Here is a 27,377-nt window from a genome sequence, read left to right on the forward strand (position 1 = left end):
TATCCAATGAAGGGTCTTCTCACAAGGATTACATTAGTGAAGTATGAGATCACTAGCCTTTAGTGTTCAAAAGTTATGGTCAAGGTTAAAGTTTTTCATAAGTACAAAATTTCCAAGGTCAAGGTTAAAGGTCAAGTTAATTAGTATTCAATGAAAGGTCTTGCCACATGGAATACATATGTCAAGTATAGAAGCCCTTTCCCTAACCGTTCAGAAGTTATGGCCAAGATTAATTTTTTTTAAGTATGTCAAAGTCCAAGGTCAAAGGGTCAAAAGTCTTGCTATGAATGAAACAATTTGTCAAAAGGATTAAATATGTAAAATATGAGAGCATTAGCCATAACCTTTTAAAAGTTATAGTCAAGGTTTGCTTTTTAAGAGTAGGTCAAATTCCAAGGTCAAGGTAAAAGGGTCAAAGTTCTTGGTATCCAATAAAGGGTCGTTTCACAAGGATTACATAAGTGAAGTATGAAAACTCTATCCCTTACCGTTCAAAAGTTATGGCCAAGGTTAAAGTTTTTTCACAAGTATAAAAATCTCCAAGGTCAAGGTCAAAAGGTCAAGGTTCGTGATATTCAATGAAAGGTCTTTCAACAAAGAATACATATATGAAGTATAAATGTCCTCGTTACTACTGTTCAAAAGATATGGCCAAAGTAAAAGTTTGGAATTTTTGTGTTTAAGTGGGTAAAACTCTAAGGTGAAGGTTAAAAGGTCAAATTTGGTGGTACCCAAAGAAAGGTCTTGTCACAAGGAATACACATGTGAATTATGAAAATCATAGCTCCACTAAATCAAAAGTTATGGGCAAGGTTAATGTATTTGCGGACAAACAGAGAGACAGAGAGATATACAGAGAGAAGTACAGACAGACGGACACGACAAAAACTATATACCCCTGAAACTTCGTTTACGGGGGGCATAAAAACACACAGTACACAACTATATTAGGACATTGGCATCTTACATCCGAGTGCATGTACATAGTATTTTTCAAATACATATTTTTCAATAACAAGTCGTACGAAGAGAAAGAAAAGCTAAATATTAAGGACCCTCGGAACATCGCAATAAATAAATATTATATATTCGCTTAAATAAATTCAGTATATAATTGTCCCAAAGCCAGTATATTTAATTAGAGTATGGGAGTCTTAAGTTTAGAGTGGAAAACATCAAGCAATGAAACAAAGATAACATTTTACATGTAATACTGATTTCACCTGGGTGATGAGGTTGAAAGGTACCTCTGTTTAATACTAGTTTTCTTTATGTGGAACTTGTCTAAAATTAACAGCGGACTCCTTTTCCTATATAAATGATTAATGGATCACTTAAAAGGAAACTATTTAGCAATTATTGCGAAATGACAAAGTTAAAGAGTGTCACATTTAATATGCTGGTTTTGAAAGAAGTATGGGAAACTCTAGGGTCATTTAAAGGGGCTGTTATATAATAAGTCAAACTGTAATTTTTTTTTAGAAAAAGAATATCTTATCTTTAGATCTTTAAACACGTATGTTCCAAAATTTAAACTTCTAACTAGTTCAAGTTTCTGGGAATCGGATATCTCAATTTTTCTATGAACTACTGATAAGAGCAATAATTAATTCTTTAAGACAGAGTATGGGGATCATATATATACTCCTCCATCCATCTCATATATAAGCATTACTGTGTGATCGATTGAGGATTTACAATCATTGAGTAACTGACAGAGTACACAGTTACATATCGAGCAGTGTGTTTCTATGTTGAACAGGGGATTGATTTAAACTTCCCATTTGATAAAAACCGTGCTATTAACTAACAACCGAATTGAGTACCATGGATTATCTGTAATCAAATAACCAGCATCCAATCTGGGATGAAGGGCACTCAAGTTGGTAATTTTCTTAATTGCTGTGAAATTTGCTTGTGTTCAGTAATTTTCTAATCCCACCTACATCAATCGGAGGCCTATTTACATTCTATATTTAGAACAAGGAAGTGGATCTTTTCAGCTATTGGTTAGTGAGGAAAATGAATCGATATTTACATAGCTAGTAATAGAATGAGTCTTTGATGATATGACATGTGTATTCTTTTACAAGGGGGGCTCGTTATCTCACAATCAACGTACTTTTTTAAAAGAATTCAATGGAAGACATGTCTAAAGTGCAACAGAGGAAGTAATAAAAGGAATTCTACAAGATGAGGAAGTTTTGACAAGACTTAGACAAAAACAGGTGACCGGAAGTTTTACCGTTTCTTTTCAATGTTGCAGAGCTGCTTGAGCAATCTCTTGGCTGCTGTTCGGGATAACGTCATGTTCAGATCTTTTGAGCTTCTTGCGGTCTCTCTTACTGTTAATTGTTGTATATTATGTTACTGCCTTTTCGTGAGAATTCAAAGACGACTATCTTCAAAATGTTGCTGCGAAAAATGTGGAACAATAGTCGCTGTCTGCCAGACGTATAATTCAAAACCACATTACTTACCAAAAGTGTGAGTATTCTTAACAGAGATATTATGAGAATTTTTTCTGTGGATTTTATGTTTAGGATATTATTAATGCTTGTTGTATATATTAATAATTAAACGTAAAGATCCTTCATTCCTAGCCGTTCCTCTTAGTTTGTTTTTTTTTATTTAAATGACTTTGAATGGTTTACTGATTTGCTATCGTTAGAAGCCATTACATTTATGATAAATAAAATCATATTTTGAATTTCTTTTTCCCGAGGCAAAATAAAAACATTGCCCCTGTTTCTCTTGTTTGACAAAGTACAGGGGATTTTGGTACGTTGTTCGGAAATTATTTTACCGACAAAATTTCTAGAAATTACTGGTAGTTCAATTTAGGAAAATGTTAAGTAAAGTTAGACCTTACAAAAAAAAAATTTACAGTCGTGATGGAAAACGATTCTGTCGTTCAAAAGTGTTCCTTAATTGTTAACATTGTAGTCCATTTGCGCGTCTTGATTAGGGGAAGGGAGAGAGGGAGGGTGATGCGGGCTTCTAACAAAATTCCAAGAAAAACATGAACCTCATTGGCAATGTGAAACCCCATAAGAATCTCAGTCTTTATGTAAAATTAGTATCATCCAAGTTGTTAAGAGATTCCTCCTCCCCCAATGGATTTTTCCTATCTACGAATGCTTCCTTCTGGAAACATGAAGTTGTGGACAATCATTAGGCATGGCCATAGGAACCGGGGTGCGGGGAGGGCGCCCCCAATAATTTTGCCGATGTATATACACTATACACTGTAGAAAACATAGCTACCATACATTTATGCCTTCTCCATAATAAGTGCCCCCAACTGAAAATGTACTGCTGTGCCCCCCCCTCCCAACTAAAATTACCTCCTACGAGCCTGTAAGGAAAACTCATCTAAAAATATCCATCTTCGCTCGCCAAGGGTTATCGGTCCGCTCTGCTCCAAGGTTTTCGGTCCGAAAACCCTTGGCTAGCGCCATAGACCTAGCGTAGATGGAAAACATATGCATGACTCAAAAATGTTTTAGTTGGTACAGAAAGGTCATTCAGTCCAAATTAAAAATCAACCAGTTAAATTATTTACGTAAGAGATAGGGGAATTCAAATGTGTTTCAATACGAACTTAACGTCTTGAATAATAACTTGTTTGACAATATGAATTAATTGTTTTCGCTGTTTGAAAGTTGACATGCTACTGCTAACTGAATATTGCACTAATGCACATTTCTGCACTAAAACTATACACCGAGAGGTTTCATTCCGAGTAGGACGCGTCAGGGTGTTATTTTTTGACGTCAGGGTTTTATTTTTTGATACCAGAGGCGATACCCGGAAATGTTGCTCACTGTGGAAAAGATAATCCCTTATAAATACTATATTGATCATTTAATCTTTGTAAAATAATAGATAAATGGTTCAATTTTTATCTTGACAATTTATGAAGGTAGCTTGTTCTTAGCTCGCCGTTCACAGACGTACTTCCTAGCAACCAGTTTGTCTCTTGCGTAAATTGTTGCTAATGGTTAAGACTCAAAAACGGTGTGTATTAAACGTTTCCCCTTAGAGCTTATGAATCGCGTGAAAATACTGAAGTTCGAGATTAGGAATTAAGAGTACGTTTTTATAACTTTCCCATTTTCAGAAATGTACAAAAAAGGATTTGTTGTATGTGACATCCTTCATAATCATTCTTTTTTCGTACCTACAACTCCTTAATGATTTTTAGTTTGTCTTTCGGAAGTATAATCGTTGACAGTATTGATTCTATATGTACTGTATATACGAGTTATATATGATATCCTTTTAAAAAAAAAACATTTGCGTCATAACACCGGATATGATGACTTCCAAGTATAGAGTCTTATCTTTTCCTGACTCTACCCGCGATTCTAACACTCTTACTTGCAAAGAATCGAACTAAATTTCAGTAACTTTAGCGCCGCAATTTAAACACATTTGGTGACATTCATAGTACAATTAAATTAAAATTTTGTAAAAAGATATATTCCAGGTGCAGTAAAATTGTTATTTTTACTTTCGAGTGTGAAATAATCAAGTGAGTCATTTGGTGTTCATATAACCTAAATATATTAAATATCAGCAATATACGTACCTCCCTTTGCAAATCTTATAGAGAAATAGGAAAATAAAAAAAAAACCCTAATTGAGAACTGTGGGGAAAATAGACGGTTATGTTGATCTAGGGTAGCCTGTGCCCAGCATCTTCGCTAGCCAAGGGTGACGATCCGCCCCTCTCCTCTTTTCAAGAGGAGCGGATCGTCACCCTTAGCTAGCGAAGATGTTGCGCAGTGACTTGGCTTTGTGTCTGTTTACTTTGGGGTTTGAAAAAAAAAATGCATGATGGTAAAATCTAACTGAGGTAACGTGAGATGAGACTTAGGTGTTGGCGATTGGCGACCTCTCTACCGGGGAGCGAGAACAGAATTTAAAATTCATTGACAGCTCGAAAAACTTCCTCGTTAGGTTTCCAGATAAAGGGATCTTTAATGCTTCCTAAATAAGAGAAGAATTCAAATTTCAGAAAGTCGACAGATTTATCACTTGTTTTTTGTTGTTGGTTTTTTTTTTTTTTTTTTTTTTTTCTTTGCTTAAAAAAAGACGCAATAAAGAAATAAAAGGACTATGAGTCACCAACTCGAAGACCATAAAACAACTGAACAAAGTCAAAATTTCCTTCTTTTCCTGATAACAGAAACCTCATCTACAGTGCATTCTGAGTATAGAATTAGAAAAACCTTCACACGTGCATACTTAATTGTCTTATAACATTTATATAAAGTCATGGTCAATTGTGAAAATTTCAAAATTAAGATTTTTTGGCGTTACTACAACACAGTACTACAAAGTAGAGTTTCCGAAAAGGTTCGTAGTATGGCACTATACGATTTGTAACTTGCATGTCAAAAATTCAAAATTGCTAAATTTTAATTACGACATAGATTTTAATTACGACATAGATACTTTAAGGTCTGAAAAAATGTCCACGATTAAATGTTGCAAAATATTTTAAAAGACCGTCAGAAAAATGAATAAACTGATTAAAACAATAAAAAATAATAAATTTATTGATTAGTAATTAAGTTTCGAGATCTAAATTGTTCAGACAAGAATGTAATTTTGGGTTTGATGGTAAATTTACAATTAATACTGCCCTTTCCCCCATCCAGCGCAACACAAAGTACACTTTATAAACATTTTTACATGGTCTGTCTGTTCAATCAAATTCTCACTTTTGAGTAATTGCAGGTAGAAATATATTTTGTGCATGTATTGATGCACAAAACGAAAACCAACAAGCTAATTCAGAGAATTCGTGTCCTCCGCTTAGGGAAAAAGTCGGCTCCCCCTGACTGAATTTGTAGAATTATTAAATGTATACATGTATACTGAAGCAAATAAAATATATGTCAAATTGTCGATTTGATTGCTTATTCTTTATTATGTGTATAGAAGATTTTTTTATGTGGAATATTTATCACACTGTAATGATGATTTTATAACCTCATAAATTTTTCATTTCACATGCTGAATACTATCATTTAGTAAAAAAAAAAGTATTTAAAAAAAAAAAAAAGAAAGGATCGATCGAGATTCGATCCCGGGACCTCTCACATTTGAAGCGAGAGACAAATTTTTGTTTGTTTTCTCTTTTGAAGCGAGAGACATAACCACTAGACCACGGAATCGCTATACGCGGTGTGAAGTATATGCAGAAGTGAAGTCGCATACATGTATATATTCATGTTTTCATGTTCGGTATTCTCAAAATTTTACACAATCCATGGTGTTTGATTTATTTAGCCTTTATTAAACAGTTCTTATAGATGTAATAAGAACATAAAGTCCGCCGAAAACCTGTTTTATACGCAATAACTCTCCTCATGCCCCTGCGCTAAAAATAGCGACATGTAGTGATGTAATACTATAAATACTAATAAAACAAAGGGGGCGGGGCACTTTGAGAGGGGCGAGAGACGTCCTAGGGAGTTTTGGTATAAAATTACATTGTATAAGCTCAAAATCTTCTTGAAATATCGCCTGGAAATGATAGTGTTACACACAGACAGAATGTATAAATTTACGACCTTGAACTTTGACCTTTTGACCTCAAAATCAATAGGGTCTTCATTAGGCCACAGGGAGTTGTTATATAAAATTTCATTGCAATAGCTCAAATGGTTCTAGAGATATCATGTGGAAACCAAAGTGTTTTAACAGACAGAATTTGCTTATTTATGACCTTGACCTTTGACCTTTTGACTTCAAAATCAATAGGGGTCTTCTTTAGTCCATAGGGAGTTGCTATGCTAAATTTCATTGCAAAAGCTCAAAGGGTTCTCGAGATATCGTGTGGAAACGAAAGCGTTACAGACAGACAGAAAGACGAACGGACGGACGGACGGACAAACCCAAATTAATATCCCCCACTTTTCAAGCGGGGGACAAAAATGAAATTATTATCATTCCTTCGCAATGGAGTTGGCGGGATAAAGTAACGTGTGTGTGTGGGTGGGTGAGATAGTTTTGCCCTTGTGTGTGTAACGGAAGTGACGTGATTTGCGTATGGATAGATGTGAATTGCTGCCTTGACTTATATAAGGGAATGCTCCGCTTTATAGTGCCCTTGTTTTAAGCGTATCATTAATATAAGTTCATTTAGTTCAGTAGAGGTACCGATTCATCAGACACTTCGGGTGAGGTCCAGATTCGAAATAATCCTTACAATGTCATTTGGATTGTATTTTAAATTATCATTTAAAACTGAGAACCACCCTTATTACAATTTAAAAGTATGTACATGTACATATCTCATATTGTTTAAAAATATCTGTAATGTAGTCTTTGAATACGCTTGTACTTGCATGCAGGCCAGGACAAAGTTTATCTTGTGTTCGTTCTTCTTGGGCCGTCACGAATTTAGAATCTGCGTAATGATTTGTATTGGCCTCACTGGATGGACTGGTTCCTTGTTAATTAAAAAGAGACTGAATCATTTTTATGCATAACTCTCTTTAGGATCCACTTTGATGTCTTTCAGGCACCAATAAATATCTATGTAAACGGTTTAGGAATTTTATGGAGTAAAAAATTTGAGCATCGTGCAAAGAACACTGTGTGCAGTACATTTTAATTAATGTTCATTGTACATATACATATATATTTGTTGTAAATAAACGAAATTCAATATAAAATCCGAATGACTGCAATTGAAGTTTTACACATTTAAATGTTGAAAAAAAAGGAATCTGAGGAGTGCACTCTGTACCTTCATTCTCTGTAAACGGCTACCTAAAGATAAAATCAAGGAGAAGCATTGAACATGTGTAAGACTGGGTGTTAAAATTCTATACAAAAAATTATATTACCCAGCGATAGGAAGCTTTACAACTTAATATCTGAAAAAGGCAAAAATAAAGAGCCATACTTAACATTAGCAATTCCATGCTACAAAATATCGTACGTGTAATGCTTGGAGGAAAACACTTTCATCACGGACTTTGAGGCTTCCGGTGTTCCACACGAAATCGATCATATTGTGCTTCTTTTGAGCAACTCGAAAGAAGAGAAATAAAGAACGCATCAGTACTTTCTGATTTAATAAAGATGTAGATATACACACTGGCTAAATCCTTCAGGATTTGCCTTGCATTGTTGACGCACAACATTGATATACAAAGGACGTCGATCGATATGTCCATAACGGTGCCGCGCTTCCGGGTTCACGTTTACTTTCAGTTCATCAGCACGATTATTTTTACTGGAAGAAAATGTTATTCTCGCAAATAAATTAACACATTTTTTTTTATTTTTTATTTATTATCACTAGGATTGTTCCGTGTATTTATTTGATAATTTAATGAAACTCTGGACATTTATTTCATTATTGATTTATATATAGATTTACCGTTGAACATGCAGAACTTCCAACTTGGGCTTGCATTTATTAGTAATAAAAACGTCTATTTTTATCGACGTGTCGAAACGTTTGAGCCGTTATTTATTGTAATTTTTTTATGTTTTATGTTTTTGAAAATAGAGAAAGAAATCACCCTATTTTAATCTACATTTAAACTGGTTGTACACCACGATGTAAAGAACTACTAAAGAACTAATCATGTATAATATGAATGTATGAACAACGTAAAGAAAGAAAACTGAAAATATTTTCGTTTTTACACGTAGACACAAACGGTAATTCAGTTTCTTCAAATACCACTTCAAAGACCACTTTCTTCAAATGGTTAATAATTGTTCCAAGATTTATAAATACTTATTGTAACCCTTTCCCTAAATATTCATTTACTTCAGGGAATGTCCGGTTAAATAGGACCCAGGTTTATATGTACAAAATTCCATTGCTGTTTATTTGATGTTTTCTTCAGGTCAAAATTATATTTCGATTTCATTTTTTACATTCATTTGTGCGAGATGCCATTGACCATTTAATACCTTTCTATTCTTCCCTTTCCTATTATATCTTAATGAAAGGGTCATTGTTCAGTCATTGAGACTGGTTGCTATTTTGAGTTATTTGAGTATAATGGACTGCAGCTGATCCCATACAGTTTTAGAGGCACTAATCTCTAGGAGAGACCAAGCATGGGGCGCATAATTGTGCGCACAATAAAAAATTGTAAGGTCGTTCTTGTAGCATTACGGAAGTTTGTTTGCTCCATTTTGACGGTTCGCTTATTTTCACTGATCTCTGTTTGCTATAGACACCTCTCATCATTACTGGGTGTACCAATGACTGAAATCGTACTCTGAACGCTTGATTTTAGGTCCTGACAGGTCGTCAAAATTCTGTTGCTGCTCTGTTGCAAAATTTGCAGATATGAATTACAAAAAAAAAACTTTTATCTTCGTTTCACATTGAAGGGATTGTACAATACTATCGGATATTTATCTCAGAGGAATGTAAAATGTTAGCTGAGTCTGTATCATTTATAAATTATTAAATTCTGTAGATGCACACGTCTATTACTCCTCATTATATACTTCTCAGATGTAGTCACTAAGGTTTGACAAATTCGCCAATATTAATAGTTTAACGAAATGTCTGAGAACCGATTTAGTACAGTATTGACTATTTCAATGCTCGGACGGTAGAATTAGGTTCAAAACAACACCACTTGGATATATAATAACAAAAGTCTAAAGAAAGTTTAATTGATTTAACACATTTTTTTCAGATTGACAGAGCAGTTGTTTATATGGATTGTCGTCATCCTTAGCTTTGGGGCACTTTGCGGATCAGACGTGATACGATACCCATTTAGTAGAAATTCTAGTTCAACAATCAACGACTTTGTGGGCATTCTTTTGGCAATAAATATTGGACGATATATCTACCTCATTTCGGTAAATATATACCTGTACGGAGAAAGTGACCGTTCCCGGATAAAAACGGATTCCATGCATCACGTGGTCACTGTCGTATGTTACTCTGTATTCTTAGCATACCACCAAAATTTACTACTCTCATTAGTAGGGATGACAATGGAGACCAATTCGACGATTATTGAACTTTCAAAAATACTTAAAGAGCTGGGTAAGAATGGGACAAGACTGTACTCGAAGTTGTCTTTTATGAACTGTGCCCTAACTTTAGTGTTCCGTGGTATTGTACCAGTTGTGTTCCTGGTTATTGCAATGTTTCACGAGACTCCATTTGTGATGCATTACACAACTTTAACGGTATTTTTTCTAAGTATTATTTTTTTCTCTGTGATAAATGTATGGTTGATTTTAGCAACTATTCAAAGACTGGTTAGATCTTTTTGCAAGACAGCCAATGACTTTGAAAACACGGAAGCTGCGCGTGGCATCCAAAGAGTATGTCAGTCACACTTGACAACTAGAAACAATCTCGGTTACCTCCGTCGCTATGACAACAAGAATCTGTGTACAGTTGATGACGAGAAACTCAACACAAACAGGAAAGAGACAACAAAAGAAAACATTCCACGTTTCAATTTTCTTTGTAACGGCATGCAAGAGTTTATTCCTCAACAAACAATTCAGTCGGATTCTGAAACCTTCGTTGCATCTTCAGATATAAGTCTACGAACAGTAGACAGTATAGCCTTGCAGGAGATCGTGGTAGAGACGTCGTTGAACAATGATAACTTGAGGGAAAGTAATGGCTCAGAAACCTCGGCGGCGGCTCTCATTAGAGAAAGAGAATCAAGAGAACAAGGCCGAGTACAGGGATCTACATGATACTAAGACTGACTTAAACAAGAGGAATATAGAAAGGCAGAAAGGAGACAGTCCGTCCAAATATCACTTTCAAGTGATTGTAAACATCAGAAAATCTAAATATGTCTGCAGGATCCGTTTGCGGTCTGAAGTGTGTTCATTAAGGTCGTGTTCCCGCCAAAGTTTTTCATAAAACAACACTTTTACGATTCTATTTCGTTGTCTTTGTAAATACGTTTAAGTTCTTAAACGTCAGAACTTTTCTTTCAATGAAAAGGGGGATGTACGGGCATTAGTAAAATATAATGATTAATCGGTTTAAGGTTCTTGAAAAGTTAAAAAAAAAAGCTAATATAAACAAACCATAAAAGCAGCAAGAAGATACAACTTTCATGTACAACCTTTATATTCCACAACATTCGGATGTTATATTTTCTATTATTTTGCTATGTCGGCATACGATCTTACTCTTTTCTTGTTTTTACAAGTTGGAGTTAATTTTCAGTCTAAATGTTTTATTCTAAATGTAGAGACTTCAGAGTAAAATAGTTATTTTTTCATTTCGTCAGAAACAGTGCGAACAGATTTAGTAACAAAGATTACTTAAATCTGAAATATTTTTAGAAAACAGATTTAGAGCTTCAAGATAGGTTTTTTGTTTTTAGGAAACAGTGGTAAAGACCACGTTTTTCAAAAATGATTCAAACAAACGAAGTTCATAAATTCTTCTTCAAGTACAAGAAGGACTGAGGGAAAATTTGAAATGGACTGGTTGTGCGTTTAAAAAAAATGTGATACGTTTTTTGATGTTTCCACATTTATTGTACCTTTTATTAATTATTGTAAAAATTATTCCAAACAATGGAATGAAATTATTCTAAATTTACATTTCTATTTTTAAGGTGGTGATATATTGAAAAAAGGTTGTTTTTAAAAGATTTATTGTACATTACTGGAATTTTGTTGACGATTTTATGAAAGCCGTGATATATTTCATTTGAAATAGCTCGATTTGCAATTAAAGTCTGATATATAATCTCCCAAGTTGTTATGTTTAATATCGTTCGCATTATTTATCATGCAGGATTTGATGTTCATAGGCTCTTAAGAAGTCATACTGTTAAAAGCAATTATCCAGTACACTTGATCTTTGTGCGTAAGACTTGTTCTACTTATAATGAAGAATGCGCATAAATATGGATATGCACGTGACAAATACTCAATATACATTGTATATCAAGTCAGTTAGTTCTGAAAGATATAAGATCTAATGCTTATGGTCTGATCAACAGTAGTAAGATAATCGCTAAGGAGTAAGGAATAACCCATGTTTCATTTTCTAGGCCTTCATCTCACTCTGCTACGATTTATGATTTACACAATGTATTGAATTATGTGTAGAAAAACAAACCTCTTATGTTTCTCAGACAACAAAGTTTTCAATGCAACAAGAAATTATATATTTTAACCCTTGAATTGTGCTTTTGACCTACAATTATTACTGTCATAAACATACTTAAGCGCATGGCACGTTTTATGTTCAAGTTGAGTTTTTCATGGAAATGAAGTACCATGCACAACATACAAACGTCTCATGGTTGCATTTGCAAGGGACCGGTTGTACTGCAGAACTAAATGTGAATATTTTACAAAATAACTTACGAGTTAAGTATATTTTTTTCACCCAATCAACTAAAATCATTCCTGCATAAATAAGAAATGATAACGATAGAAAATTGAATGTCATCGAGTTTTTAAAAAAAAATGTTGCTATGTTACCAGGAGCGTCTTTTTCTAATAAAATATGCAAAATGAAACATGTGTCAGACTCTGTGGTATCTTTCATTATAGTTCAGGGATACATGAATATCGAAACATATTATGGAAGTACATAGTGTTAATTAATTATCCATACAGTACTAGTACTACTGAAGTTTTTCCTTCACTATTGTTAATATTTTTGTGTAAGGCAAAAAGAAGATTTTTAGAATAGTTATTATCAGCTCATCTGAGTTGAAAGCTCAAGTGAGCTTTTCTGATCACCCGTAGTCCGTCGTCCGTCTGCCATTTGTATACTTTTCGCTTTTTTCAACTTCTTCTCAAGAACAACTAGGCCAATTTTAACTTGCTACAAGAATCCATTGGTAAAAGGGAGTTATAATTGTTAGCGTACAATGAATGACCAAGTCCCCTTACAAGGACAGATAATCAAGAAAAGAAAAAAATAGGGTGGGGTCATTAAAAATCTTCTCAAGAACCAATGAACCAGAAAAGCTGAAAATTATGTGGAAGCAACCTAGGGTATTGTAGATTCTAAATTGTTCAAATCATGATCCCTTGGGTAGAGCGAGGCCACAATGGGGAATCCAACTTTTACATTGAAATATATATGAAAAATCTTTAAAAATCATGTTTTCAAGAACCACTGGGCCAGAAAAGCGAAAACCTATGTGGAAGCATCCTGTGGTAGTTTGAATTCTAAATCGCCCAAATCATTACCCTTGGGTTAACAAGGGGGAAACTGGTAAAGAACAGCATAGTTATAGATACTCAGCGAGCGATGTGGCCTATGGGCCTCATGTTATTGTATGATTATTATGCCCCCGCTTGAAAAGTGGGAGGGTATTCTGTAATCGGTATGTCCGTCCGTCCGTCTGTCTGTTACGCTTTGGGGTACCAATCTCTTATCCGCAACTCCTCTCAAACCACTGAATGAAATTTGATGAAACTTTCACAGAAGCTTTATTACATAGTGCCATTGTGCACCTCCTATTTTACTTTTTGATCCGACACATATTTTAGGTTTCCCACAGCAAAACATGGACACTGCCATTTTATACATATGGGAGGCGGGAGGTATCATTTAGTGAGCTCACATTACCTCTAGTCTTTCCTTTGTCCTGGTTGTCTAGAAAGGACTTTAGGCCTTTGTTTTATGGGTTAATTTAAAAAAAATAATGACCAGCGAATTGAGTTTTTTTTAATTCAACTTTAATACCATGACATATTTTTCAATTATCACTTTATACTGTACAATAAATGTCATTCTCGTTAAAATTTCAGAAGGATAAAAGACTAGATAATTAACGTATGAGAAAGCTAATAGATTTTTTATAAGTACAACTTTATTTGAAAAAAAGAAAATAATCCTACATCAGAGGAGTTTTTAACGCATATACAGTAATCAATTGAAATGTTACTTTTTTAATTCTTCAAACTCGAGGATATATATTGTTAGATCTAAAACTTGATTGAATTTTTTTTTTGTATTATGTTAAAGAAATTGGCTTTTTAATTGTTACTTTACATAAAATAGCATTCTGGTTTTTAAAGATTTAATATGGTAGATGATTCAATAACTTTCCCCAACAATCATTTTTTTTTTGTCCATTTAATTCATATTTTAAAATTCAAACCAAAAAGGAGGATTTTTAATACATAAGAATTCATTACAAAAATACTAGATTTTAAAATAGTCCTATTTTACTTTAGTTTGTTGCACTCCTCGCATCTGGTATATTTTAGAATAAATATTATAAAACATAAAAAAAAATCGTACAATGCTTGTAAAGCAGTTTTTCGTTTTCAAATTTTTATCATATAGGGCAGGTTTCCTTTTCTCAAATACTTCCTTGACTTCAAAATATGAAAATTTGCTGATATTTAATAAACAAACAAAAAAAACTAGAGGAACTATGACTTAGCGCACTAAATGATATCCCGCCTCCCATAATTATGATGGCAAAGTCCATGTTTTGCTCTGGGAAACCAAAAATAAGTGTTAGATCAAAAAGTAAAATAAGAGGTGCACAATGGCATTATGTAATAAAAAATATGTGAAAGTATCATCGAAATTCATTCGGTGGTATAGAGTTATAGAGTTACGGATAAGAGAAGGGTACCATTCAATTTTATAGAAAGGATGGCAGTGTCAATGTTTTGCCATGGAAAACCCGAAACATGTGACCCATCAAAATGCAAAATAGGACGTGCACAGTGTCACTTCGTAATGTGAAATTCTCATTAAATTTCATTCAGTGGTATAGGAGGATTTGCAGAGAAGAGATGGGTACCACAAAGCTTAACAGACGGACGTACAGACTGACGGAGACTGACGGAGATCCCGATCACTATATACCCTCTTACTTTTCAAGCAGGGTTATAATAAAAATATATTTGATATAGTGACAAAACTGTTTTATGAATTGACTGTAAAATGTTCAAAAACTGTTATTTGTTGACAGATATAATGGCTTCAATCACAAGTTACACTTATATGTATTTGCAATTTACTTTTTAGCAAGATTGATGAAGTTCATTGATACAAAAAAAAAAAAAAAAAGCAAACAATTTTTTCACCTGTGACTGCAGTAAAATTTAAGATATAAAACATTGAACACAAAAAGGAAAAAAAAGTTTGGCAAAATCAAGTTGTAAAAAAATTTGTGCTTTATTTTATGTCGAATACTTCATGGGCAAGACACGATGAATTATTTAAGCTTATTTATTACATCGTGAACTGCCGATTATTTTCTAAGTACGTGACAAAACTAGCAAAACATTTTTTTTATTCGACTATAAAATTATATTTTATAGTACATTTTACTTCACATGTCAAACACTGAAAGCAATTGAGGTCAACCAAAAACTTTCTACTCATCAATGTATTCATATTTATTCATATCTGATCATCAGCAGTTTTAACATTTTTGTTGCACTCCTGGCCAAGAGCATATGTTTCTATAAAGCAGAATTTTGAATTACCGGTATAAAATACATCAGAACATGCTCTGTTGTTTTAATGAAGTTCAGGTGGAATTACTTGATTTTTATAATTATTTTATAGTTATTTGATATTTATTTTATTTTAGAATTAAAAGAAAAGTGAAAAAAACACACCTGGAATGATAAATTAAAAAAGAGCAAATTTCAGTAATAAATTTGTCAACAATTTAATGTTAAACTGACTTACATTAATTTAGTATGGATCGAAGTTTTTTCTTCAATGAACTTTTAAAGCCGCTAGGTCCGATTCTAATCGCAAAAAAAATATATTCGTTTTTCTTCTTGAAAAATAATTGTCCATAAATTGTTTCAACTTTTGTCAAATTATATCCCTAAAGTCTTTTTCTTTTAAAAGATATCAAAATTCAAATGTTAAAAAAAATAATTTTTGTTAGGTCACACAAAAAATAATCCTATGTTGATATCGCGTGAAATCACCTTCGAAAAATTAAATTTATCGCTTACATGTGTATCTCATGAAGAACAAACCCGAGCATTTTTTTCACAAGAAAGTACTTATACATGTACCTGTACACAGACAATATTTTAGCCTTCGTTACTAAACTTCCTTAAAAAATCTTTAAAAATATCTGATTTTCCTTTATTCTTTAAATATCCATATTAATATACATGTAAAAATTACGTTGGATTATATTCAATTAATTTCTTAATTTTTAAAAGATATATTATGACTTAGGCTTCTACTAATGGAAAAAATACTCGGGTTTGAAAAATCTTTATACCCCCGGTAATCAGATACACTGTATATCCGAGAAATTTATTTTTTTCAAAGGTGACTTCACAACAGATCTTAACTTCCCGTCAGGAACTTCTGTTTGTCAATAAGGTTTTTGATCTATGTTTTCCATGTAAGGATTGATGTAGTAAACTATTAAATCAATCTTATAATTTATATTTATATATTATCTATGTAATGACGTACTTTTATTGTGTAAGATAATATGTGCCTGTTTCGGATTAAGCGGCTTTAAAAATGTCTTGCATTCATGAATTTATATAGAAACTAGAGGTATTGTGAGCAATGAGCTCACTAAAAATACCCCACACCTCCAATATGAATATAAAGACAATGTGCATGTTTTGCTATGGGAAACCCAAAATGATCACAAAGTAAAATAGGAGGTGAACAATGGCATTATGTAATAAAGATTCTCTGAAAGTCTCATCAAATTTCATTCAGTGGTATGAGAGGAGTTGCGAATAAGAGATGGGTACCACAAAGCGTAACATACGGACGGACGGACGTACAGACAGCTGGACGGACGGACGGACGGACAGACGTGTCTTTCACTCCTTAATGTATATAGATATGAAAAAGCAGACAGACAAATCCTGTTGTTGATATATTGATTTGATAGAAATGGTCTTTGTTTCTTTTTTACAACAAAAAAGAAAGCAAGGGGAAAATGTGATTAAATTATTCCATGTTGGGGAGCAAATCATCAAATGTTGCACTCCTGACATAATTGGGTATAAAGATCGTTGACTTGAATAAATGGTGCTCGTGATTCACAAAATAACTTTTATATTTAAAGAGTAAATCAGCTATTTATTTTCATTTCGAAAATTCCCTATTAACTTGCACTTTTTTAATCAAATTACTTTTGGCAACATTACATTTGTTTCTCGTCTATTCCTGACATTATAGAACACTTCTTTCAGAATTAGTCAAATGTAGGCAATATATCCAATATAGCCAATGCTATATAACTTGGTTCAACAAAATTTGCTAGTGTAAATTTAAAGCTCAGTATATTGAATTTTATCAGTAGTACATTTATATTCAACATAAACCAATATTATTCATTTCGCAGATCTTAAAAATACAAAATTTTCAATTGTATTCCTGATACTTCGACAATTTTTTTGTAACTTGATAATTGGTCAATACTCATCTAATATCAAAAGACAAGTAGTCTCGATATATGACCAACTTCGACCGCTTCTTGAATTGCGCTCTATAGTGGGACTAGTTTCTCATGTTAATAAGAAACCTTTCATCATTATTCCAGTCAAACCATATTGAATAAATGTTATAAATAAATGCTTCTTTTGCCAGTAAACATATAAAATGTATCAAAATTTTATAATCGAGGCAATAAATTGCACAAAGCCCCTTTATTAGTTTTGTTCAACTGTCATAAAATTTGCAGACTGAAATTAAAATCTTTATGGCGTAATAACACCAAAGGGAGATATCATATATTTATGCTTTTCAATTTTAACACAGTAAGATGAATATTGATAAAAAACAAAATTGATATTTCCAGAGTAAATAAAATTCATAAACATGGGAATGGTGAACCATCAAAACACAATTGTATTTGCGAATATATCCGAAATTATTATTATTTTTAAAAAATGAGGCAATGGTTTTAAAGTTGAGGTATAATTTGAAACTCGTCTCTGTAATTTATCCCTCATACATATTAATTCATATTATTTTCACTTGATCATATATAGATTGAACCTACGAGTTAGGAAGTCGGTGTTGGATATTTGTGTGTTGAAGACGATTTTTATAACATATCAATATAAATATTTTTTTTTCTCTGAAACAATTTTTTCATGAATGCAATGCACTTTTAAGAAAATGAAGTTCCAGTGACATAAATTATCAAAACGGTTTATTTGATTATATTTACATTCGGTGGAATTTTCTTGGAATCTATCATAATCTACAAAATTCAATACCTAATACACAAATGGAACCTTCTCACGGCGTTGTAGACGCAGTAGAATACACAAAGGGAACTAAGTAAAACTCGGACTATAAAATTTTAGCCACTTAAAATCTGATTTAGTCTTTTTTTTCTTTTTGGGAGGTTGATCATCTGTAATGAACGAGTTTTACTGTATATATGCTTTCAATACACAAGGAACACGAAAATGTTTATTTTTTAATCAAGATTATTAAAGACTAGAGGTACTGTGAGCAATGAGCTCACTAAATGATACCCCCGCCTCCCATATGAATATAATGGCAGTGTCCATGTTTTGTTATGGAAAATCAAAAATATATGTCAGATCAAAAAGTAAAATAGGAGGTGCACAATGGCCATATGTAATTAAGAATCTGTGAAAGTTTCATTAAATTTCCTTCAGTGGTATGAGAGGAGTTGCGGATAAGAGATGGGTACCCCAAAACGTAACAGACAGACGGACGTACAGACGGACGGACGGAAATACCGATTACTATATACCCTCCCACTTTTCAAGCGGGGGGTATAATAATATAACGGTTATGGAATGTTACATGCATTATAATTACAACAACTGTTTTTAAAATAAACACATGAAAACTGTCATTATTTTCTGTTACAATATTTTTATGTGTAACATAACTGTCACGCCAATACGGCTCTTACGTCTATTGGCCACACAAGTTCTAATTTTTTATTATTTCAAATTTATAAAAACGATAAATAAAATTGACGTTTATATAAAAAAAGATTGGAGAAGTAAATACCAGTATTGTATTCTTATTTTTGGTTGTCACCAATCGTTAACAATTCATGTCCATGTTGAAAGAATTATAGTAACATGGGGTATTCATTTTGTCGACAGATTCCGTAATACAAAAAAAAAAAAAAAAAATAAGAATTAGATGCTTAAACAATGTTCATTTTGTCTTTTTGTTCACTATACCCTAGAATGTTCAGTTTACCCTTACGTTCAGTTTACACTTACATTCAATTTACTCCTATGTTCAGTTTGCCCCAATATTCAGTTTACCCCTATGATCAGTTTACTTTTATGTTCAATTTACCCGTGCGTTCAGTTTACCTAGTTCTCAGTTTACCCCCTACGTTCATTTTACCTTCCTCTCGTTGGATCTGTGTTTAATGTTTAAAGACTCCTACATGTGCATGTTAGTTCTAAAATGTATTGAAAATTCCTTTCTATATCTGACAGATGTACTTTCGACATTTACCCGACTATATGATAGCGTTATTTTTCTACAAAACTGTGAAGAAAATATTTTTTAGAACCGATATAGTATTTTTTACATTTCCTTGCTTAGCTTACGTAAAAACGGACATTCGTTTGAACAAATTTGTATCTCCTTTACCCTAACATGATTTGTGGGAAGACTGTTTAAAATAGATAAATGATTCTGAAGAAGGATGGAAGTTGAATGGAGACAAAGGAAAGCAGATAAAACAGCAGTCTCCATTAAGAATATATTTTTATGCCCTTGTGATTAATATCCCTAGACTATAGGCTTGTGTAATACTGCTTATATAAAAGGAAACGGAAAAGCAGATCTATAGTCCTTAAGTAAGCTCAGATGTAATCGATGCCACAAGTATGTGGTAGATCTTTACCCTGAGTTTCATCAATCATACATTAATCTATTTGCATAATAATTATTCTTACAATTAATATCTGTTTTCAGATCATTAAAAAATAAAATTGGATTTAACAATTTTTTTTTATATTTACTTGACCCCATGGATATTTCCTTTAGTTCAACTAATAATGAAGCAACGTCGCTCCGATTGTTAAAATCTTTCTTGACTAAATATCAATTGAACAACATGTCATATTTAGGGACATACGCAACGTACCTTACCTACTGATAATTTTTTCAAGATATTTTTAATTTAAGATTATAGTGTCATCAGATGTTCATAGACAAAAAAATCAGCATGCATTACTAAGGGTTTTTGAAAGATAAAAATTGATGAAAAGTTTAGGATGATTCAAAGAAAAATATATGAAAAAATACTAAACATATATTCTAGATGTTTCTTTTATCCAAACTTGTTTTGAATGAGTGTACAATACCATACGTAGAAATTAAAATATAATACACAGTTACTTCAAGAATTAGAACTCTTCAGCTCCATGGAAAAAGACAGAAAAGTTCAAACTATGTTGCATATGACCTTAAACCAAAAAACTGGAATGAAGCATCCCTATTCCCGCCTCTGGAGCTCTTTAGAGGTCTTTGTTTACTCTGCTCCTGATTTGTATTGTTTCAAAGAACACCCGAGCTTGCTTGCTGTTCGTTATCTCCACATTTCATTTTATCCTTTTTTTTTTTTGTTTTGGTAGAAATACTGACATGGTTAGTGGGAAGAGGCAACGCCTTGTCTCCTAGGTGGTCTTCTCTTTGACTGGAGAGGGGTAACCATGATTGGTGTCTGTAATTTTAAATACAGTGTATAAAGCTACAGCCCTGTAGCTACTCTTGTGATGGGATGGGGACTGGACCCATTAATACTACAAGTATTTTACTGAACTACGAACAAGTGGTGTTGGTGCAGAGACCGGAGGCATGATCAACTGAGCGAGTGCTCGAGAACATATCCATTGGAGGTATGAGGAATTTTGATGAGCTTCGCGAACGTTCGCTCTGTTGAATAGGCCTCTGGATCTAGATTAACTTTTGAGTATTAAATACTGTTAATATCTCTTCTGGAAAAATGTACTTTTAATCTTTTTACTATATATATTTTGTTTGATTAGTAACTTCTGAACCTTTAATTTTCTACTCATCAACATTGTTTTGACTTGGGCAATATTTGCACTAAAAGACTTCTTGTAAATTAAAAGTATTGTTTTTTTTTTTTCTTAAGACAACTTAGGGTGAATATTTTAAAGACAATTGATATTATTAACGTTTGGGAAAAAACTTTGTCTTACAAGAAAGCTGGAAGATTGAATAGGTAAGGTTTTCACTACTAAGAATTTTTGGAGAATGTGGGATTTTTTATGGATTTAGTCTACTTTTTTGCCGTTTATGAAGATAGATTGTTTTTTTTTTAAGTTACATATGCGTACATGTTAATTATCCCCTTTGCATGTAAAGAAGCTTAGAAGAGATTTCTACAGATAATGCGCAGTGTATTTTTGGATAACAAACATACCTATATCGTGCATTACTTCCTTAATCTAAAATATTAAAAGTGCAAAAGTAGTCTGCAAAAAGAATAGAACTATTGCGTCAAAGATATAAAAACAGATACTCGATCAATAAGACTTAGACACAATAACACTTCCTGATTTTAGAATGATGAGATTATGTCATAATGCACCGGCTATACTCTTCTGAGTCTCTTTATTGTTCTACTTTATTTTCATTATAAACAGACAGGCCAAGATTATCTATCATTTTCTAGATGAAATCAATATCAAATTTTTAGAAACAAATTCAGTGTTTTTCTTTAAAGTTGTAGAATCCGCATGCATTTAAACGATAATTGAGCGTAAAATAATTTTGATAAATGTGGTAAAAAAGATGTCATTTATTCAGGTAGTTAAGAATTCAACGGATGGCAATGAAAACAATTCGACGTGTGTCAAATATAAAGGTAGCCAACAGTAATCAAGCTGAAAAACCAAATTAACAATAAAAATCGGTGGCAGATCAATCACAGAGGTGGGATCAAATGCCATGGTTGTAAACTTGCTCTATTTTAACTGTCTCCAATGCTATTAGCAAAAATAACATGATGCGGGGGAGGGGGTGGTTCAAAAAACGAAAATAATGTTATATGGAACCTCAAAACAAAATCTAAGTGAATAAATTATGGTTAACTATTAATCGCGTCATTTTTTATTCGCGATTTATATTTGAAATCAATCTCAGACGATTAATTTTCGCGATTGAGGAAATATTCTCTACAAAGCAAAATAGATGGTTCGCGGCGATCAATATTCACGAGGCCAAGAAGGTCGTGAAACTTAGGGATATTTCTCGCACGGGACTGTAGATAAAATTATGTCATCAACTTGATTGCCAATAACCTTGTTCGTTTTAGAATTGTTCTTATGCAGCATACCCTTGCGTTCCGAATCAACAGGGAGGTATAAACTCCATATGCAGATGATAAGGATAGATTGCTACATAAATAAAGGAAGCTGGTGAAAGGATAATTCAAGTCATCACTTTCTGAAGAGGGTTTCCATTAACGTCTATTTCTAGTAAAATACTTGTATCTAAATAAGAAACAGATGTGCAGACTCGGTGGTGTCTTTTATTTCAAGTTCACAATCAACGTAGGATTGAAAATGAAAATTTTTAATTGAAAAAAAAAAAAAACGTCGTCGATATATCTAATCAGTAAATGTCAAATGTCACACCAAGAGACGTTTTTGATTTTGTTTCATATAAAATAAGTCTACTCACTCTACTGATAACTAGAATATCCAACAAAGTTTGGAACACTTGGTCTTAAAACATAACATATATATTGTTAATCATAAACACAGGATCTTTTTAAATTCAACTTTGGAATCCTTTTTTTTTTGTACAATAAATATGTTTATAAAAAATATATATGATTTATAAATCTTTGATGAAAAAAAGCATACGGGTCGAAATTCACAGAACTCTCTCTCTCTCTCTCTTTTTTTTTTTTTTTTTTTTTGAATGGTGATATCGTCATTAACATAAAGATAGTAGAACAGAGTCTCCGTATTTCAAAGAAGAAGATTATATGTTCTTCAGAGTAAAGTTATGTTTATCTTTTTTCTATATATTCGATCAATGCATACTATCTTTGCAAGATATATAACTGTATTCAGCGGCAGCTCACACATATTGGTCCGACCAAAATAATTCCATCATGATAAGTAGATACACCATTATTGTTCATGATAAGAGTAAAGTTGTGTATGTCATACGTTAAAGAAATCAAAAATAACGTCAAAATATCATTAGAAAGTCACTTTCCCCCCGAAATGCAAATAAAAAATATCAATATTCCTACGCTCGCTCCCTCCTCAGCCTTTTTTTTTTACGTGTTTGATAACAGAGAATAATTAGGTCATTCTTCGATTCATATCTTTTCACCAATGAATTGATAATACTATATCAACAATTGTATTAAGTACATGTTTATAGTCCGTTAATTATCATACAATTTGTTCTTAAAGAAAAAATTAATCATTCTGTGTGTGTGTATTATTAAATGACGGAATTTTCAATCCCTGGCCTGCTCGTGTGTACACTTTGTAAACTGTAGGGTATGTGTGGCAAAACGAGAACTGCATGGGTTGGAGATTCGGGTTCGTGTTGAAGTTCAGCATACCATTATATATATAGAACTTGAATAATGTAAGTAATTTCTGCGACAAATATATTAGTATATTTCAGTTATTTTCAAAACAAAAAAGGTTTTCCATGTTTTCAGTTTAGAATTTTCCGACCCGGTCCTGATTTTCCCAACCCGGCCATTTTAAACACAAGTTGTTGCAGATGCAAATGTTAGAACAAACTATATAAAGTTCAACAGGGATTGTATAATTTTTATTAATCAGAATTCGTATTTATATGATCTAATTAAGAAAAGAAAAGTTTTGTCTGACACCGTAACTTCTCGGCAAAACAAAACGTGTTTCTCCGAGCTCGCTGGATGCGTGTGACAGCTCCATTGCACGTGTGTAGACCAAGGCTACAGGTACATGTAGGCCTATGTGTACTGTTTGTTAGGAGACTGGGTGACCGTAATGCTATGGAATCACGATATTTACAACAGTTCCATAATTAGACAGTGCAGTTTTTTTTTATTAACGTCATTATAAATTAACACTGTTAAACATATTAAATCTAACAGTCGAATATCTTTGGATATGGGGTAACCCATATCTATTCTTGTTAAGTCTGCACGTGACATCCTTGCATGCACGCTGTTCTTCAACGTTGAAGATCGTAACAATTAACAAATTGTGTAATAATATCCAGCTATCATTTGCATGTAGAGTTTACATCCCGAAACTTAATCGATACTCATGCTCTGAGTATACGGTGTTTAGTTTTTTTTAAACCAAGGCAGGCTACTGTCAGATAAGTTGATGTTACAGGGATTTCAACAACTTTGCTCACTTCGTAAATTCTATTGTCGTTATAATGACCTTGATTAAAAAAATTATCATATTCTGGCTGACTTATACCAATCTCGTACAAATAATTTAACCTTTGCTTTCAAACTGTAATTAGACTAGGAAATGTTAAGTCTACCTAGTCAATACATAGGGATCACGACGGATGTGACCGGGGATCCTCACTCCTCGTAGGCACGTGATTCCATCTCTGGAATTCCCAGTTGTACGTGTTTTATGCCCTCTTCTCAAAATTTTTTTTTTTTGGTTTATAAATTCATTCTTTCACAAATCACTTTGTTATCTTCACCTTTCATTATTGAACGATAAGTTATGAAACAGTTTTACATACCAATGTGTTGAAAACTTTTTATATAACATATAGCAATGGAAATTATGTTTTCTTAATCGGCAATTTTTATGAATGTTACATGCACTTTTAAAGGCTAACAAAATATGAATGTCTTCGCTGTGTGAAATTGTCTTAGAGGGGAAAGGGGCGGGCTTCCTTTAATGAATTTAGTATAGAATAGTATATTAGCTCTGCTATTTCGGTTTTTGTCAGAAATTTTTAGTATTATTATCTAAAATAGGCTGAACATAAGTAAAGCGAGGTCAACATTGTTAACGCAACAATAATTTCATTAACTATGCATCGCTTGGAAAGAATAATATTGAGGAAAGTTACAAATTCAACTTAAGTTGTTATTTTTTATATTTGCTGTCAACTAAATGTTAGTTGCACACTCACATCTAGTAAATATTAGGAAACAATTGCTGAACCATCACACAGTCTTATTACTTACAGAACATAAATATATTAAAGCCAGAATTATTTAAATTATATTCAACTCATATTTAAAAATATTATTTTATGTTATGTTTAGCATAGTAAGTGTAATGACTGTGTTAAATAATCACTAGTATGTACTATACCCTTTAATTTTCATTTTCATTAAATAAGTACTGAAATTCTTAAGAAAATATTTTTTTCACTTCTGATATGAGAACAAATTGTTATTGTGCAGTTAATTGAAAAGTTGTGTACGATATCAACTAAAGAAAAAAAAGCATACCTTGAATGTGCATGATGTATACAAGGAGATAACGAACAATGTTCAAGCTCAAAAGTTCATTTAACAATTAAATTAACATAAATGTTTGAGTAGAGCAAACACGGACCTCCAAAACATCAGAGGTGGGACAAGGTGACATGGAGGAGTAAGCATCCAATGCCGACCGGTCCCACTCTTTGTATTTGCTCACAAGGTCACTGTATTGACCTAAGCACTCAAGAAATGAGGACTGTAAACTGCTGCTGATATTCTTGTTTCATCCGATTTTGGGAACCAGTTTTATTTTTACAAAGAGGATGATAACGTTGGAAGAATTTGTAAATTTGGATCTCAACAAGTACAATAAAACAGACTGTTTTAATTCATTGGGTTTCATATTAGACTGGCAGAATGTGATAAAGTAATTTAAAATATTGGAAGATCTTATAATAAACAAAATTCTCAGAAATAATGAATTACAAAACAATGGAAATATAACGTAATTTCAAATATTCTGGCATTATCCAATCATATTGGAATATTATTGGCAATGTCTGATAATGATTTTGCAATTGATATGTAGGTTGACGTCGTTGTAGTGTGGTTTTGACGTTATATGAAAAACTGAAGATCTTAAGAAATGGGTAATAAGAATGTTATTAAAGAAAAAGTAATAAGCATACGCTCTTGAAATTTAAAACATAGAAATTTAAGAATATCTCCAATAATTTTTATTATGTTTTCATATCAATCTCTTCTGCCCATTATAGTTTTGTAGTACTCTATAAAAACAGGAAAACTCGTTATTTTTTTTGCATTTTGAGATGCCACGTCTGGTAACAAGACAGTAACGGAAAAATCCGTCGTCATTTCAGTGTATAAATTATGGAACAACAATTAGTATGAAAAACGTCAGTCAGTATTTGACTCAATGATAAATTGTATTTGCTGACAAGGTCATTGTATTGACCATAGAACTTACGAAATGATGACTTAAATCCAAGGTTGCTGAAAAGCTTGTCGCATCAACTTGTTTGTCAATAATTTACCTCGTTTTAGAAATTGTTCTATGTCAAATTCTATTGCTCTTGCGTATCTTATCAACTGAAATATGTAAATCCGTATGCAGGTTATAAAGGTATATTGCTGCATAAGTAAGGGAAGTTGACAATAGAAAATAATGTTAAAGTCGTCACCTTTTTTCATAGAGCTTGGTTGTTAGATTACCATTAACGTCTAAATATGAACAGATATGTCAAACTCTGTGGTATCTCAAGCTCACCAGGATATATCTTATCGACATAAGAATGGAAATTACCATGTTGTTAATTGACAGTACGTCAATGATATCGAAAAGCCTGGACTTTAATTTATCGCGGTGAATGGTTCTGTATAAAGTTGAAAAGTTGTAAGTTTTTAAGCTGTTGATTTTGGTAAAATCTTGTGATTTCAAATCGTCCAAAAGTTCCTTGGAATTTTAAAGTATCCACATCTGATTTACACCACTTCGTGAATATATTGCAGTGCAGTACTCTTATAGACAATTTTGCAGAGTCGCTACTAAAAAGAACAAGATTTTTCTTCGATACCTTTAAATAAAAATCTGATAATGATTACATTATTAATAAGAACTTCTGATTGGGTCATTCTATGATGTAAATGGACAATACATGTACAATACTGTATGAACCTGATTCAAAGATTGCATACTAGTTATAAATGGGTTTTTTCCCACAAACAACAATATCACTAGATTTAAAGGGAATGAAGCGTTGCTTACTTTTTTTCAGAAAGGAATAATATACGTATAATCATGATATGAAGAAAATGTGATATGGTGAATAGAAAGATAGGTATTTTTTTTTTCGCAATAAAATTAAAAATATGAGGTATATATGAAAAATAATACACTGTATTTATTATCATACGTTTGTAATTCACATTTGAAAACATGAACCGTCGCTTTCTAAAGCAGAATAT

The 27,377-nt window shown here is 32.6% G+C and overlaps 1 protein-coding gene across 1 annotated transcript; it reads left to right on the forward strand.

Annotated features, from left to right (window-relative positions):
• The first annotated feature begins 1,716 nt into the window (after window positions 1-1,716).
• LOC134280615 (uncharacterized) lies at window positions 1,717-11,740 on the forward strand. Its single transcript, XM_062763061.1, has 2 exons — window positions 1,717-2,487; window positions 9,696-11,740. Exons 1-2 carry the CDS (start codon window positions 2,258-2,260, stop codon window positions 10,723-10,725), a joined length of 1,260 nt encoding a protein of 419 aa, XP_062619045.1. The 5' UTR covers window positions 1,717-2,257; the 3' UTR covers window positions 10,726-11,740.
• Window positions 11,741-27,377: the final 15,637 nt, after the last annotated feature.

This window comes from Saccostrea cucullata, unplaced genomic scaffold (genome assembly GCF_032062105.1).
Source record: "Saccostrea cucullata isolate Sc308-1 unplaced genomic scaffold, CSIRO_AGI_Scuc_v1 ctg105, whole genome shotgun sequence".
In the NCBI taxonomy this organism is placed as follows: domain Eukaryota; kingdom Metazoa; phylum Mollusca; class Bivalvia; order Ostreida; family Ostreidae; genus Saccostrea; species Saccostrea cuccullata.

What these genes read in the sequence shown, in the direction of transcription:
- LOC134280615 (XM_062763061.1), top strand. Translation starts at nt 2,258, where the DNA reads ATGTTGCAGAGCTGCTTGAGCAATCTCTTGGCTGCTGTTCGGGATAAC. An exon ending in CCACATTACTTACCAAAAGT is followed by an intron (nt 2,488 to 9,695) that starts GTGAGTATTCTT and finishes CATTTTTTTCAG; the next exon opens with ATTGACAGAGCAGTTGTTTA.